Source organism: Podarcis raffonei, chromosome 10 (assembly GCF_027172205.1).
Source record: "Podarcis raffonei isolate rPodRaf1 chromosome 10, rPodRaf1.pri, whole genome shotgun sequence".
Classification (NCBI taxonomy): domain Eukaryota; kingdom Metazoa; phylum Chordata; class Lepidosauria; order Squamata; family Lacertidae; genus Podarcis; species Podarcis raffonei.
The window spans coordinates 77,874,396-77,892,167 of record NC_070611.1 but is presented as its reverse complement, the minus strand read 5'-3'; the positions used below and the strand labels follow the sequence as shown (position 1 = coordinate 77,892,167).

General features: G+C 53.5%; 1 protein-coding gene across 1 annotated transcript in view; it reads right to left on the bottom strand.

Moving 5' to 3' along the window:
• Positions 1-17,772, bottom strand: part of SND1 (staphylococcal nuclease and tudor domain containing 1) — a 237,003-nt gene that overhangs the window by 115,965 nt on the left and 103,266 nt on the right. The window contains exon 12 of the mRNA XM_053407017.1: positions 4,218-4,318. Within this exon, the coding sequence (XP_053262992.1) occupies positions 4,218-4,318 (101 nt within the window). The remainder of the gene's footprint in view (positions 1-4,217; positions 4,319-17,772) is intronic.

Here is a 17,772-nt window from a genome sequence, read left to right as displayed (position 1 = left end):
AGCTAGTCTAAATGTTTTCATCAGCCACCAGAAAGCGTGCAGCAAAGGCTCCTGCTTGATCTCAACCGTTTCCGGAAGCGCCAGGAGGAAAGAGGGATCCTGTGCTCAAACGCAGCAGACTTTGGATGTTCCCGCCTTTCTTCCTTCTTCCTCCTGCCCGCATCTCAGCAAAAAGAGGGCAGCGCTTGGAGGGCTGGGGATCCAAATCCCTTGGCAGAGACTGGCACCTTCCCTCTGCACCCCTCTGCCCAGGAAGCGGCCAGCTCCCTCTGGCACCAGGAGAGAGCAGGGTCAGAGCTGCCCCTTCAAGACACAGACGGCAAGGGGACCCTGGTCTCTGCCCACCTCCATTCCCATGACGATCACTCTGCCCCCTGGCTTGCCGCTGCCAGGCTGGCATGGGAGGAGCCGCTACTGCATTGCATGGCTCCCACGCCCCGAGAACGGCGGGCATCAGGGTGGCAAGGGACCCAGGAAGGCTTTCCATGCTCAGCACCGTCTTGAGGAGTGGCAGGGGGCTCCTGGGGGTCCCTTGCAGATCTGCGATGCCCAGACTCGGTGATCTGGCATCAACCTTGAGGGGCGCACGGGGGCAGGATGCTGCCAGGACTCTCAGGTCGCCTCTGCTCTTTGTAAACAGCTGTGCCCACCCCTCCCTCGGAAGCCCCCCTTGCACCACCTGCCAATCAGCCCATCTGCCCTTTCGCAGCTGAGGTTGGGGGGTGGCAGTCAGAGGGAGAGCAGAGCGGGGGGGGGGAGGAGGCACAAATGCAACCCGCCCCCCCCCCGAGGGACTCTTGCCACAACCAGCATGTCGAATGTACGTGCAACGGTTGGCTCCATCATTTGTCGTGGCCGGAGGGCAGCAAGCGCCCGGCCCCACGGTGCCAAGATTAATGGCAGAATCTCAACGCATGGCGCATCCAAGGCCTCTGCGGCCCCACAAGCCGTTAGGGGGAGGCGGGTTCTAGTGGAGGGAAGCAGAGAGGCTGCGGCCACGGATACTGCCCAGCATGGCCTGCTTGGGGGTTTCTAGGGGTCTCCAAGCCTTCCTCACCATCCCATGAAAGGGGATTCTAGAACCGTAGAATTGGAAAAGACCCCGAAGGGGCAAAGCAGGAATCTCCACGAAAGCCCCCGATCTCTGCTGAAAAAGCTCCCAGGAAGGAGAGTCCATCACACTCGGAGGGAGTCCGCTCCACTGCCAAGCAGCTCTCACTGTCCTTCATCATGTCTAGTATGAAGCCTCTTTCTTCTCATTTTAACCCAATCCAAAGTGTTGGTACTGACGGCCTCAGCCCTGCATCCCTGAAGGAGCGTCTCCACCCCCATTGTTCAGCCGGGACACTGAGGTCCAGCTCCGAGGGCCTTCTGGCGGTTCCCTCCCTGTGAGAAGTGAGGCCACAGGGAACCAGGCAGAGGGCCTTCTCGGTGGTGGCGCCTGCCCTGTGGAACGCTCTCCTGTCAGATGTTAAGGAGATGAGCAATTACAGTGGTAACTTGGTTCCCGAACAGCTTAGTCGTCGAACAAATAGGCTCTTGAACGCCGCAAACCCAGAAGTAAGTGTTCCAGTTTGCAAAGGTTTTCCAGAAGCCAAACATCCGACGTGGCTTCCACGGCTTCCGACTGAGTGCTGGAAGCTCCTGCAGCCAATCAGAAGCCTCGTCTTGGTCTTCAAACAGTTTTGGGAGTCAAACAGACTCCCAGAACTGATTAAATTCAAGAACCAAGGTGCCACTGTATATAACATCTGAAGGCAGCCCTGTGTCGGGAAGCTTTTTAATGTTTGATGTTTTATTGTGTTTTTATATACGTTGGAACACAATTTCACGCCCATTTCCAGGGGCATTTGCAAACGCCGCCCAGCTGTTTCCCCGTGGCCTTTGCACAGCCAAAGCCTCCGTCAGGATCCAGGGCAGGCTATCCGAAGATCAAGGATCGGAGCTTGGGGCAAAGGTGGGGATCCGCAATTCCCTCCTTGTGGGCTCCCAATGTGATCCAGCCAGCCCACCCTCACCCACCCAGACTCGAAAGCCCTGGCGGCAGCAGCTCTGGCCTCTGAGGGGCGGCAATGGGGCCAGCACAGGAGACTCTCTCACGCAAGACCCACATGAAAGAATGGGGCTGGGTGAGCGCGGATGAAAGCTGGAGAGGGAATCGTGTTAAGCTGTGAAAGAGCAGCGTTGCCTCTCAAAGGGAGGCTGAGCAAGAAGCAGCTCTCCCACAAACGCGGAACGCAGACCCCAATTTCCTCCGGAAAATCGAGCTGAGAGGCTTTCAAAGGCAGCCTCTCTCCCCGGCTGCGCAGACTTCTCTGCCTTAAACACGCTTTTGACAGATCAGGCGCCGGGCAAACGCCCCGCAGGCAGCAAGAGGCAGGCACGTCATGGGGTGTCCTGGCACGAAAAGCTCTGGGGCAGGGACGGAGAGGCCCAAACCCCACAGGGCAGGAGGGCAGGCCCAGCCTCCATCTCCGAAGCTCAGCAGGGCTTGGCCACAGGGAAGCTGCCTTACACATTGCTCCACCTGGCTCAGTGCTGCCCACACTGGCTGGCAGCAGCAACAGCAGCTCTGCTGGGTTTCAGGCAGAGTCTCTCTCGCACTCCGACCCGGAGAAGCCGCTGGGGACTGAAGCAGGCGCTCTCAAAGGCGGGGCTCGGCCCCTGAGCTCTGGTCTTGGGCACAGTTGAGGTCTTCTGCCTCCTGCCCACGAGTCCCGCCAGTGAGCTACAGTGCCAGCCGTGAGAAAGGGAGAAGAGGGGCTCCACTTGCCCAGGGAAGAAGCCGTGAGGGCAGGGGAGGAGAAGCAGGGGAACCTGGTTGGCCGGGAAAAGGCCTCCTCACCTGCCACGGGGGGGGGGGGGCAGAGAAAGCACTCAATGGATGAGTCAACAGGAGTCACAGAATCCCGGAACTGCAGAGCTGGAAGGGACCCTGAAGGGCATCTAGTCCAACCCCCTGCAGCGCAGGACTCTTTTGCCCAAGGTGAGGCTCGAACCCACGACCCCAATAGGAAGAATCTCCTGCTTGACCAACTGAGCTGTCCCAGAAGGTTAAGTTGCAAGAAAGGCGATTACGTCGAAGCATTCGGACAAACTTTCTGACAGTAAGAGCAGTTTGGCAGTGGAAGAGACAGTGGACTCTCCTTCCTTGGGGGCTTCTAAGCAGAAGCTAGACGGCCATCGGTCACGGATTCGTGAGCAGCGATTCCTGCATTGCAGAGGGTTGGGCTGGATGACCCTCGGGGGTCCCTTCCAATTCTATGACGCCTAGGCATCCACTGCCAGCTGCTGGGCGCCACAAGTGGCCTTCTTCCCCCCTGGGGCTCCTGAGTGGCCCCCTGAGAAGACCTTGTGGGGATGGGTGGGCCACCCGGGGCCCTTCTAGCGTCCTTCACAGCCCCACCCCCCGTACCCAGTGCCGGATTTACATATAAACTAAACCAAGCTATAACTTAGGGCCCCACTCTAATAATAATAATAATAATAATAATAATAATAATAATAATAATAATAATTATTATTATTATTATTATTATTATTATTATTATTATTATTTATTATTTATACCCCACCCATCTGGCTGAGTTTCCCCAGCCACTCTGGGTGGCTCCCAATCGAGTGTTAAAAACAATACAGCATTAAATATTAAAAACTTCCCTAAACAGGGCTGCTTTCAGGTGTCTTTTAAAGATAAGATAGCTACTTATTTCCTTCACATCTGGTGGGAGGGCGTTCCACAGGGCGGGTGCCACCACCGAGAAGGTCCTCTGCCTGGTTCCCTGTAACCTCACTTCTCGCAATGAGGGAACCGCCAGAAGGCCCTCGGAGCTGGATCTCATGAGCCCCCCCCCCAAAATATACTTCTTCTTAATTGTATTTCACTATTAATATACTACTTCTTAATTGTATTTCAGTTCAACAATTACTTTGATAAAATACATATTTTGTGACGTGCAAATGGCTTGAGATACCTATTAGGTCCATAAATGACCATATAGCACATATTCAACACAAAAAACAGCAACCATTTGTTGTTGACAAAGCGCAGCTGGACATAGAAAGGGCCCCATTACCTTCAGTAGCTTAAAGAAGAAGTGTTTGGATTTGATATCCCGCTTTATCACTACCCAAAGGAGTCTCAAAGCGGCTCACATTCTCCTTTCCCTTCCTCCACATCAAACCTAAATCAGACCCTGCCCACACCCCATACTCACATGCCGCCAATGGTGACGGTGGCGCAGGTGCGCTCCGAGAAGGCGGGGGCCGTGTCCGTGGCACTGCTGGCCGGCCGGATGTAGTCCACCGTGACGTTGACCTGGAAGGAGAGACAGGCAGAGGTGAAGGAGCAGCAAGACAGAGGCTCAAGGAGGGGAGACCTCGTGGCAGAGAGAAGGAGACGCCCGTTGCCATGGACAGGCAGAAAGGCGCCCGTCTGCCCGGAGGAAGCCATCCCAGCGCAGTAGCAGCTGGGCAGTTCCGCTGCTTCAGGGGCAACCATGGACTGGGATGGGCAGGGCCAGGGAGTGTGGCAGGAAGCAAAACATGAGAACAGGTCCCAAAAATACCAGGTTAGTTATTTCGCAAATAAAGTTGAGAAAAGACGGTATAGAAGAATGGAGAGATCTCCTTATGTGGAGATCGGAAGACCCAAGGATTACAATTCTGATTAAGGTGGAAGTTGGAGCTTTGGGGACATTTGGACTTGAAAGGAGTAAGAAACAAGATTCAGGCTCCACTTTTAAGTATGGAGGTCTGGCTGGAAGAAACATGGACCCTATTGGACTAGTGCTTCTCCGAGATTTGGTGCTTAATACCAAGGACTATCAAAAAAACCGGCAGAGAGGAACTGAGAGAGAATTAAGAGCCTCGGACGTGAGATCTCCAGGCTGATAGTAGATTGATTGATGGACGTCTGTTGGGGATTGAAACCGGGAAAGGGGGGGTGGAGTTTAGGAATCCAAAGGGTGTATAATTATAATCTGTTTTGTTTTTACTTTTGCTAACTGTTTGAGAATCGAGGAAATCGTGGAAGGGAATTTAGGCCGACTTTAGAAAAAGTTTTTAAGAATAAGCACTGATGTATTATTATTGATGCTTATAAGGCAAAATTGGTTTTTAAAAATGAACTAAATATAAAAAGGTTAAAAATTAGGGATAAGAACTTGTTGAACCAACAATTTGAATTGGAATACAAGAGGGGGAGGTGTGGGGAAGTCAGGGAAATATGTTATTGAAAATAAGGATTGTGAATTCTATGTGTTTTTAAACTTTTTTGTTTTTTGATTTTTTTTAATGTATTACAATGGAAAATCTTAATAAATATTTTTTTAAAAAAAAAAGAGAAAAGACAGTATAGATGAACTATATGTAGCAGCAAAAAACAGCCATGAGATGGGTGGAAGGGAAGTCAATTATCTTAGCGGAATGCACATTGGAACATGTTTAATTCACCTTTTTTCTGAAAATTGATAAACAGAATCTTAAAAAAATACGTGAGGTTTGTTTGGGGTGAGGCTGCAGGAGGGATCTGAAAACCTCCCCAACAGAATGGCACATCAAGTTGATGGACTACACCAAAGTGGCAAAACTAACTGGGCAGCTCAGGAATCAAGAAGAGAAGAAATTTTTAAATAGAATGGGAAATGTTTATAATGTATATACAAAATAGCTGTAAACAGGTTAAAGCAATAGCAGGATTTTAAACACACTTGTAACGTAACAGAAAGTATAGATAATCTGGGAAAATGAAAAAATGGAGAAGTATTGATATGCCGTTGAAATAGAATCAATAGGACGGGAGGAAGTCAGGAGATTCAGAGTAATCTCGGTAATTAGATTTGGACATGGTTTTGTTGTATGTTTATATTTTGGATAATCAAATAAAGAATTATTTCACACACACACACACAGAAAAACCTCCCCCCCTTTTTAGTCTGCAATCCATTGCATGGAAGAGCATGCAGGGACTCCCTCGCCCTGCAAGCATCCACACCCGTCTCCTCCCCCCCCCCCCCCCGCTGCCTCCCTGCAAGCCTGCTCACTCCTCTGCCTTAAGGCTGGGGGTGGGAAGCAGAGGCCCCTTGAGCCCCCAGGCAGGCAGAGCAAGAGCCTTGCCCCTGGCGGACACTTCCCTGCCTGCCGCCAGCAAGGAGGGCTTTGCTGCAAAGGTAGCATCTGATGCGCCAGCAGGAGGCCCATCAAGGCAGCACATGCTGCAGCAGCGAGAGCCTGCCAGGTTGTGCACAGACAAGGCGCTCGGAGGCTCAGGCAGGCAGGCAGGAGAAGGCGGGCGCTGGCCCAGGAGCGGGCAAGAAGCACCAGCACCCAAGAGGAGGAGGAGGAGAAGCTGAAGGCCCAGAGGCAGAAACGCCTGAGGCTTCCCGCTTCCGCTTGATGGGTCGCAAGAGCATCTGAATGCAAGTAACGCTTGCTGGATCAGGCCCAAGGCCTGATCAGATGCCTCAATGGCCACGGAGGCAGGGCAGAGCTCGGTGGTGCCATTTGGGGAAACGGGTGCAATTGCACCAAGCACCGGATCCGTGTCTTGAGCAGCCCATCTCATGCGCCTGGATTCTGCTTAGAGTTAGCACAAGAGCTGCCCTGGGTGGCATAGAGACACCCGAGGCTAAATGGCTGAAACAGGATTCCTCCACCCTCCCGTCCTCTGAGGAATACGGGGACGTTCAGGGCAGGCAGGGATAAAGCCAATGCTGCGTTCAGAAGCATCTGCAGGAGCGGGAAGTATTCACCGAAATGAGGTTTTGCTGGGTTACCCGAAATTACTGGAACAGACGGTGGGTCAGTATCCAATAAGGACCCCCTTTCCCCACCAACACTCATGCCCAACGTGAGCAGGGAGAGTGCGGGCAGCAGCTCCCACCCAGGAACACCCTGCCTGAGCCTTTCAAGACTTTCAGAACCTGCAAGAGCTGTGTGCCCCCCCCTTTCCAGAAAGACACATCTGGAGGATTAGTCAAACAAAGAGCTCGACACACACATGCGCTAACTCTTTGGGAAATGGTGCGATGCAGCCAAGTGCAGGCGCTCGGCTTCTCTGGGCAGATCAGGAACAGTTCTTGGCGCATTTCATGCAAATGATCTGCATCTCGCCTCTTGACAGAAGCATTTGGAGCAGCTACATGCACAAGTTAAAGGCAAGGCAACAGATACCAGCCCTGAAAGCGTCAGAGACGAACTCAATCACTGACCCATTCATGGAAAGGCCACTAAAACGCCCAGAATAAACTGACGGAGCTTCAGAAGGACGAACGGCCCCGAGAGTTAAGTGCTGGTTGAATAGGCAGAGGGGTCAAGCCTTGCAAATGAGGTGCAGGGAGGGCAGGAGGCCTCCTTCCCTGGGAGCCCCCTCCTCCCCAACACAGGACCTCCGCAGCCAGCGAGACGCTCAGAGGGGTGGGACCCAGGCCCCCACCCTATCGGAATTCCCTCCTTCCCGTTTGCTTATAGCAGGCTTCCTCAACCTCAGCCCTCCAGATGTTTTTGGCCTACCATGATCCCTAGCTAGCAGGACCAGTGGTCGGGGATGATGGGACTTGCAGTCTCGAAACAACTGGAGAAGAAGACGACTTTGGATTTGATATCCCGCCTTTCACTCCCTTTAAGGAGTCTCAAAGCGGCTAACATTCTCCTTTCCCTTCCTCCCCCACAACAAACACTCTGTGGGGTGAGTGGGGCTGAGAGAAGTGTGACTGGCCCAAGGTCACCCAGCAGCTGCAGGTGGAGGGGCGGAGACACGAACCCGGTTCCCCAGATTACGAGACTACCGCTCTTAACCACTACACCATACTCTCTCTCTGGAGGGCCGAGGTTGAGAAAGCCTGGCTCATGGAATCAGAGAGTTGGAAGGGACCCCCAAGGTTCATCTAGCCTAACCCCCTCCCACAATGCAGGAATCTCAGCTGAAGCATCCATGACAGATGGCCCTCCAAGCTCTGCTTAAAAGCCACAAAGGAATGAGAACCCACCACCTCCCGAGGAAGCCCATTCCGCTGCCAAAGAGCTCAGGAGCTTTTCCTCTAGCTGTCGGAAGGTTCTTCCCAAAGTCTCCAGGAAGAGGGGGGGTGTTTCTCTTCTGAAGCCCTGCCAAGTCAGTGCAGACAGCCCTGAGTTCAATGGACCAACTTGCTGTATCATAGGTTCCGAGGTTTCTCTTATTGCTCCTGGTTTTCAAAAGTGCTCCTCCCCGCCACCACCCTTTCCATATAGTTTCAGAAGAACTGGAAGGGGCAGAATTTACACTTGCCCAGGTAGATTGAGGATACAGCATGGGTGATTCTTCTTCTGAAGGGACGCCAGTGGCGCTGTGGTCTAAACCACTGAGCCTCTTGGGCTTGCCGATCGGAAGGTTGGCAGTTCAAATCCGTGCGACGGGGTGAGCTCCCATTGCTCTGTCCCAGCTCCTGCCAACCTAGCAGTTCGAAAGCATGCCAGCGCAAGTAGATAAATAGGTACCACTGTGGCAGGAAGGAGAACAGCATTTCTGTGAGCTCTGGCTTCCATCACGGTGTCCCGTTGCACCAGAAGCGGTTTAGTCCTGCTGGCCACACGACCCAGAAAACTGTCTGCGGACAAACGCCGGTTCCCTCGGCCTGAAAGCGAGATGAACGCCGCAACCCCGTGGTCGTCTTAGACTGGACTTTACCGTCCGGGGTCCTTTACCTTTTTTTACATCTTCTTCTAAACTCTTTTCCCTGGTTGCATGGCTTGGGGGGGGGGGCTGTATCCCACAGCTGCCAGAGAACAAACTGGCAGTCTTAGCTGAACTGTAGTAAGAAAGGGAGAGAGGAGCCAGGAGGTCTTTGTTCAAGACACTTTCTCCAGGAAAGACCCCCAACAGGGAGACCGGCCATAGCAGTTTCAAGTCTGTCGTGCGCAGGATGAGATCTCAAAGAGGGGTCGCCCATGTGAGCCCCCATCGCATGCCATGTCTGCAGGCACCTTTGTAACGCGGAGCTGGTCTGCCAAAGGGCTTGGTGCCCAAAGCCAGCTCCCCACAGATCACTCGTTCTTCCGGTAGAATTCAACTAACGTCTAATGAAATCGCTTGGAAGCGTTGTGCGCAAACGCACTTTCCGTGTTGGGGGGCAGAGAAACCACCCCACAAGGTGGTGCCCACGGGCAGGAAAGAACTGGGCGGTTCCTGCACAGAAAGCGCTCACTAGCCGCTGCGGCTTTGGGGCTCGAGGAGCTTGGAAGCCGCCACTCCAGGCAGGTGGGTCACAGGTGTTTGCAAGCAAACAAGGACTCTTCAAGCAAATGCTGGGAGGTGGAGGGTTTCAAGAGCTACTCATGCGCTGCCAGGAGGAACACCGGCTACTGATGCAGCATCACATGCATACATGCATGCACACAGCGCCCCTCCCTCTCTCTCTCTCTCTCTCAGCACCTTCCGGGTTCATCCCTCCAGCTCCACAGGCTCCCTGCCACCGCCGAGGGGAGGCAGAGACAGGCAGCCTGCAAGCCCATCAATGCCACGAGAGCGCCTTTAAAGCCCTTTCAAAGTGTCTGGTCTCTTGCAAACCCCGCTTTGCGATGAGCATAACAATGCAAAAAGTGATGCCGACTCAAGCGGATCACACTCTCTCTCTCATGCACGGCAACCTCATCATATTCCGCTAGCTGCGCAGAAAGGAGCTTCTGCCAGGAGAAAGGCAATTGAGGGTAAGGGGTTAAAGCAATTCCTGGCAGGGAAACTATTGCCATGACAAGCAGGCAGGGGAAAGAGGCGGCCCGGATTCCACAAGGCGGGTTTGGGAATCAAAATGGCCATGGGGCCACCCAGCTCCTCAGCAAGGACAGGGATGGTCAGGGCAGCCGCCCCCTTTCTTCACCTCCCCGAAAGAGAAGGAAGTCTGGTGGCATCTCCACTGAACTCCCCGGCTCACCTTCCACCAGCTAAGTGGGGCCAGGTCACCAAACCCATCAGAAGATCTGGGTGGAAGAGGCACGTGGCCCCTCCAGTCCAGAATCCTGTTCTCACACTGGCCAGCCAGATTCCCCAAAGGGAAACAAGCAGGATTCAAACACAAGATAATGAGAATAATAATAATAATAATAATAATAATAATAATAATAATTATTATTATTATTATTTATTATTTATACTCCGCCCATCTGGCTGGGTTTCCCCAGCCACTCTGGGCGGCTTCCAACAGAATATTAAAATACCGTAATGCATCAAACATTAAAAGCTTCCCTAAAGAGGGCTGCCTTCTGATGTCTTTTAAAAGTCTGGTAGTTGTTTTTCTCTTTGTCATCTGGTAGGAGGACATTCCACTGGGCCGCCACCGAGAAGGCCCTCTGCCTTGTTCCCTGCAACTTGGCTTCTCGCAGTGAGGGAACCGCCAGAAAGCCCTCGAAGGAGGACCTCAGTGTCCAGGTATACTGGACCGAGCAACACTCTCCCCTCCTGCGGTTTCCAGAAACGGGGGTGCAGAAAAGTTGCTGCCTAAGGTAAGGTTGGCTGGGTTCTCGGCTCAATGCTCACTCCCTTAACCACCATGCAAAACCAGCGCACAGTCTCCACTCCCTTTTCAACTACTCCTGTCTCTGGCTACCAATCTGCCCTCCGGCCCGTGCCCAAATAACTGTGATTGAGAAAAAAGATGTGAATAATTGCATGTATTGTGCTGGAGGGGGGCCTATAACTTATTTTACACACAGAATGTCCTCTTTCCTTCCCTGAGAGGAGAAGGCTTCCCTCAGCTCTGTCTGTGAAATGGCGTTTCCATCTTGGATGGTCTTCCTCGCCAGGCCCAAGCCTTCCCTCCCACCCCAGTAACACATTGGCAAATTCTCTTAACTTCCACTCCTTTGAAAGAGCTGAGCGACGTTCAGGAAACAGAGGGAAAACAGCATGAAATTTGCATAATTTAGCCTTAATTTCCATTGCGAGACTCATTATCCATCTTTCTTGGTGCAGAACGTAGCCAGCTTCCTCCAAGGAGCTCCTGAAGCAGAAGAAGAAGAAGAGGCAGGCAGGCAGCCCCAACATTTCAGAAGCAGCAAACAATCGCTGAATTGGGGTCTCTGACTCTCTCACGCCCCCGTTTGCAGGCTGGTTCAGTCACTGGGCTCTCCCCTGCACCCTCCGCTGGGAGAAGAGGTGCAAAGAACTCGTTCTGCTTTTCCACAATCTCCTTATCCTCCTTTACAACTTCCTTGAATCTCATGTCATCCAAGGAGTCAACCGCCTCCCTAGACCGTTTCCTGAGACAAATGTATTTCAAGAACATCTCGCTGGTGGTCCTCATGTTCTCAGCAATGTGTTTCTCAAGGTGTGTCTTTTAAGCATCCTTTACTGTCTTCTTGCCTTCTCTCCGCACCTGTGTTTGTGTTCCCTTTGTTCTCTTTCTTTGGCAAAGACCTCCTTTCTTCCCCCAAGGAAGCCTTCTTGCCTCTAATTCCTTCCCTGACTATGCGCATTAACAGACCGGCATCCCCTGGGCCTCCATGGTTACTTTCCAGATCTGTGCTATACACTCCAGCGGAGTCTTTAATACTGTCTTTTTAAAGAACTCCCAAGCATTTGGGACCGATTTCCCCCTCTCGACTTTGCCTTTCGGCTTCCTCTTCACCAGCTTCCCTATTTGGGGAAGTTGCCTCCTCCAAAATCAAGTGTGACGATGTCGGGTTTCCTGGGCAATTGGCCATTGAAACATTTATTTAATTTAATGGCACGGTGGTCATGGCTCCAAACAGGCTTGACAACACTGACATCTCGCACCAGGCCACCCATCCAAATTAATTCAGGGTCGCTGTCTCTCTGGTCGGTCCCATGACCACAGTCGTTGAGGGAATCCAGAAATTTTAGCTCTTTGACCCCATAATCTCACCCATACCCTGAGAAGCCCCAAGCTGTGCCTATTTTTTAAAATAAATTTATTTATTTGGATTTTCAGATTAAAAATTTACAGTCCAAATAATCTCCTGGACTTTCCTCGTCGTTCCCCCCTTTGTGGGTCCGACTGTTAATCATTTCCTCCTGCATCTTTTATAACAATCCAAATCCATTGTGTCCAAAATTCACCACTAAACTACCAGTGTTATTCCAAGCTGTGCCAGTCTAGCTGGCCCTGGAATTGGCAGCGTTTAGGAGAAAGCCACCTTGGAGCTCCTGGCTTTCGGTCCCCTTCCCCAGCAACCCAAATCTGACCCCCAGGACTAAATTTGTAGAGCTACGAAAGCAGCTGCTCTCCACAGCCGACAGGAGAAAACATCCAAGGGACAGATGGGCAGCTCACCCGACTGTCTACCTGCTCAGACCCCAGGCGTCAAACCCATCCTGAGTGTTCACAGAATGCCCCCCAGCCCCAGAACATCCCTGGGCACACAGCCCAGAAGCTGGAAGAGGTTTTCTCCTGAGCAAACGTTTCCCAGAAGGGCACGTTCTGGGGAGGTGGGAAGAGCAGGGCGGGCACAGAGCTCAGGCGCCCACCAGCAGGACAAGCCACACGAGGGGCTCTCGGCTGCCCCCACTCTGGCCGCTGCAAACCTAGTAAATATTTCAAGCAGGGAAACCTTCTGCAAGCAAAGCCCTGGGACGCCCAAGAGGCAAAGTGGTTGCAGCCCCCATCCCCTTTCCAAAAAATTGACCCAAAAAAACCCCTTTCTTCCGAGACCCGGTGCTTCCTTACGATTTCGGGGCGCTGGCATTTCCCACTGCCATAAAAAATGGAATGCATTCATAAAAATTATAACGACCTGTTAAGAATTGCATACTTCTTGGATTAATAGCATCACTTACACACCTATAGGTCGGATTGTATTACGGTTTCAAGCACCCTTCCCAAGGGCCAGTGGAACGCTCTGCCACCAGATCACAAGCAGATATACAACTAAACAACTTTCCAAAAACATCTGAAGGCAGCCCTGTGTCGGGAAGTGTGTTGGTTGACACTTCGCTGTGATTTTATTAGGATGGCAGCTGCCAGATTGGCTGGGGCGACTCGGTCAGGTGGCCAGGGTATAAGATATATTACATTATTATTTTCTTTCACTTTATTTGCCCACTGAAAATGTTCCGTGAAATATAAATAAATAAAAATTTGCCCCTTAGTTGGATCTCCTTTAACCATAAGCGGCTTTCTGGGGGTTATTGTTCTAGAAGGCAGGTCCTAAATAACAAAGGAAGGCCTGGCCTGGGAGCTGATGCTTGTCTGAACCTATTGCATTTATACGGCATCTTTTCCTCCCAAGGCAGGGTCCATGGTTCTTGTTTAATCCCCACAGCAACCCTGTGAGGTAGGTCAGGCTAAGAGAGAAAGGGACTGACCCCCAAGGCCCTGCCCAGGGAGCTTCATCGCTGAGTGAGGATTCGAACCCAGGTCTCTGCCAGGTCCTAGTCTGGCACGCTAACCACTACACCACACACCCCCTACCACCCACCCCCCAGGGCTCGGCAGCTGCTGCCCTGCCCAGGGGAGGGACCCAGCACTGCCTCCCCAATCCGAACGGACTGGCAGGAATCCACCGCGTCCACACAGATGAAGAGGGGCGGATATTCCCAAACGGGGGAGAGCGGAATGAGAGGAAGAAGGCGCTCTCATTATTAAGTTACGAGAGCAACGGCGCATCGCCTTGCCAACTGTCAGTAAGTTTGCAGACTGTCAGTAACAAACAGAAAATTGCCTGTCAGTAAAAACAAAAACTGTGGGCGCACAGACACACACAGAACGGAAATTGTGCCCAGCCAGGAGAGCTATTCTAGGGAGATGGCAGAAGGTGCTTCTTCACAGAACCAGAGGATGGTAGAGCAGGAAGGGACCCCGGAGTCATCTAGTCCAACCCCCTGCAATACAGAATCTCAGCTACAGCAGCCATGGCAGGCGGCCGTCCAACCTCTGCTCAGAAACCTCCATGGAAGGAGAGGCTACCACCTCCCCGAGGAGACCATCCTACCCTGAAACGGCTCTTAGCGCCAGAAAGTTCTTTCGCGTGTTTAGCTGGAATCTCCTTTCTTATAACCTGAAGCCATGGGTTCGAGTCCTGCCCCCCCCCCCCCGGAGCAGGAGAAAACAAGATGGAGCAAGAACGTTTCCCCTCCACTCCAGAGGGTAGAAGTCCAATGGATGCAATGGATTCAAATGACAAAGGGAGGAGATTCTGATGTGCATGCTCTGGTTATCTCCCACTTGGACTACTGCAATGCGCTCTATGTGGGGCTACCTTTGAAGGTGACCTGGCAACTGCAATTAATCCAGAATGCGGCAGCCAGACTGGTGACTGGGAGCGGCCGCCGAGACCACATAACACCGGTCCTGAAAGACCTACATTGGCTCCCAGTACGTTTCCGAGCACAATTCAAAGGGTTTGTGCTGACCTTGAAAGCCCTAAATGGCCTCGGCCAGTATATCTGAAGAAGCGTCTCCACCCCCATCGTCCAACCCGGACACGGAGGTCCAGCTCCAAGGGTCTTCTGGCAGTTCCCTCCTTGCGAGAAGTGAGGTTACAGGGAACCAGAGGGCCTTCTCAGTGGTGGCACCTGCCCTGTGGAACGCCCTCTCACCAGATGTCAAAGAGATAAACCACTATCTTATTTTTAAAAGACATCTGAAGGCAGCCCTGTTTAGGGAAGCTTTTAATGTTGTTGTTTTTTTAAAAAAATGTTTGATGCATTACTGTATTTAATATTTTTTTGGAATGGCAGGGGATGGCCAGCTAGATGGGCGGGGTATAAATAATATATGATGATGATGGAATGACCTTCAGATGGTGAGTACCATTTAACAGTGGAACAGACCACCTTGGGCGGACTCTCCTTCACTGGAGGGTTTTGAGCAGCAGTTGGGTGGCCACCTGCCAGGAATTCCTTACCTGACATTCCTGCATTGATGGGGGTTGGGATGGATGACCTTTGGGGAACCTTCCAATTCTATAATACCATAAGCTCTGTAATTGTATAAGGGCTTGTAACTCAGATTCCCATTGTCTGCACCTCAGCAGAGCCTGGCAGGGTCACACAGTCTACTGGCCATGGGCACGTCCTTTTCCTTGACCTGACCACGGGGCCAATCATTGGGAGAGAAGGCCAGGCCTGAAAGGACCCCCCTCTCTTTCCTCCCCCCTATGCTGAATGGTTTTTCCTGGAGGAATTCGGTGCAGAGACCCAACAAAAGCACCAGTTTGGGGTCCTGGCTAAGGAGGCTCTCTTTATTAAGCAGCCGCCTAAGTCCTCCAGGGGAGGGGGCTGTGCCAGGCTGCAGGAGGGGTGGGCATCGCCCAGGCTGCTTGTTCCTAGGCAGCCCCATCCCAGCCCCCTCACCCTGTGCTGCCAACGTGCAGAAAACGTGCCACGCAGGCCCCAGATCCTCTCCTGACCCCGGGAGTTGCAGGTGCTCATTAGTCGGCGAGTCACGTCCCCGGCAAGCGGCAGAAGGACGTCTCTCTGCCCCTCGCCGGGCCACCGCTCGCCTGCCCACCCCCAGCCCAGCCCCTGGGCTCCCCTCCTCGCCACGTCCTGGAGGGTCCCAGAGGCTGTGCTTTATGGACCAGCAGCAGCAGCGGCCAAGACCGTCGAAGGAAACAAATGAGGCCTGTTTAGAGGCCGCCCGGCGCTCCATAAAACCGACGCTCCATAAAACTCCACGCTGCTGTGACGGAAGGGCAGGGGGAGCATCCATCACGCTCCCCCCGCCTCCAGGGCCCGGCGGGGGCTTCCAATCTGTTCGACGGAAGAGGCAGATAACCAAGTTGCCTCCCAGTGATGGCTTTCCTTTGGGGGGGCGCCCGGGGGGCGGCCAGGAATGCCCCCCCAAGGCCCTGCAGAGCAAATGGGGAAGGGCTCCTCCCCTCTCCTCCCTGCACCCAGCGAGGAAGGAGAAGCTCCCCAAAGAGGCAGGCAAGAGGGGGCAAGGCCCCTCTCTTGGGGCAGCCTGGATCTGGGGCTCCCAGCAGCTGCAGACTGGGAAATCCCCAGTCTGGGTGGGAAACTCATGAGAGCGGGAAGGGAAGACCTTTGGGCCAAGATCCCCAGGGGCAAGTCCTGGGCTGCAGGGGGTGGAGTCCCTTCCGACTCTGCCATCCTATGGTGCCCCCCTAACATGAAACGGGAGGCTGGAGGGGGTTCCTGCTCCCCCACCCGCTTGCAGCTGCTGTCACAGGACAGCAGAAGCTTGAGGCCAGTCCCTTCTGCTCCAACTGCCTCAAGAACCTCCATTTCCCTCTGCAGGAAAGCCAAATCTCTCCATCGGAGCTGCGCTGGGCAGGGCTGCTTGTGGCATCAAAAGGCATTCGATCGACTGGGAAGGCAGCAGTTGGGGACTAAGGAGGGGAGATCTCTGCTTCCCCTGGATCCAAAATGCTGGAGCCGCTTGGGAGGCCCAGGAATAATAATAATATAATAATAATAATTTATTATTTATACCCCGCCCATCTGGCTGGGTTTCCCCAGCCACTCTCTGGGAACGGACAGGGCGGTGCCTGGGCTGCCAAGGGAGGCCAGTGATAACCACCCACCCACCTTCTCTGGACACAGGAGGAGGAGGCTGCACTCCCTGCACCGAGAAAGGAAGCAGCTACGCTGGCAGGTGAGCCAGAGAGAGGTCACTCCAAAACAAAGCCAACACCGAGGGAGGGCAAGCTCTGCCGGAAGGCGGCCAGCCGGCCCCTTCCCTGCTGGGGCTGAGGGGGGTTGCAAAACATCGGGCAGGGACAGGAGCATGACCTCTGACCCCCAGAAACACAAGCCCACAAGTCCTCCTGGGTCAGGACCTGGAAAAGGCAGCGATGCCTCCTGAAGCTTGGGCGTCCCAGCTGAGCCTACGAGGAATGCACGCCCCCCCCCCCCCGTTTAGGAGCATTGCTGAGTTGCAAGGGCCCCTTCCAGGTCATCTAGTCCAACCCCTGCTCTGTAAAGGATCCCTGCCCTCCTGCGATGTCCTCTGCCAGCTCCTGGCCAGGAGCAGGATAGCGCACACACACACACACACACACACACACCGTGTGCCCTGGCATCTCTTCTGGGGCCCCCTTCAAAAGCCACCAGGCAAGGCAGCTGGCTCAGCGGAGGGGAGGCACATTCTTGAAGGCCTGCCAAGCACATGCCTCAGATGAGAACCCACCCCCCTGCAGGAGCCCCCCCCCCCATCAGCTGAGACATTCATCAAGCTGCTGAGTGATTATCCAACGGTTGGCTCCCTATTCCCCTTGGAGGGAGGGGAATGGCTGGCTGCTCAGGGAGATCTGTCTTCCCTTCTGTGACAGGAGAGTCGGGGGGGATCACCCCACACTTGCCAGCCTGCCAGTGCTGGCCCCCCCAATACACACACACACAGCAGAGCAGAGCAGGCTGCAGAGGAACCGGGCTCAAGGCCCACCGGCAATGGAGTTGGGGGAACTTATCAGCCACACAAACAGATCACAACTGCGCAAACAGACAATAGGAAGCTAACAAGAACCTGCAGGATCAGGCCCCGGGGGGCCATCTAGCCCGGCACCCTGTCCTCACAGGGGCTGAACTCTGGGAAACCCGGAAGCAGGATCCGAGCACAAGACCCTTGTCCCCTCTTGTGGTTTTGAGCAACTGGGACTCAGGCGCATAACTGCCTCCGACCACAGAGACCGAGCGCATCCACCCTGGCTAGCAGCCCTCGGGAGCCCTCTCCTCCTCCATGGACTGGCCTGATCCTCTTTTTCCAAAGCCATCCAAGTTGGTGGCCACCCCTGCCTCCTGCAGCAGGGAGTTCCACAGTTTAAATCTGCATCGCGATGTTCGGCCATCATCAGAACCGGCGGTGGAGAGCCGCTCTG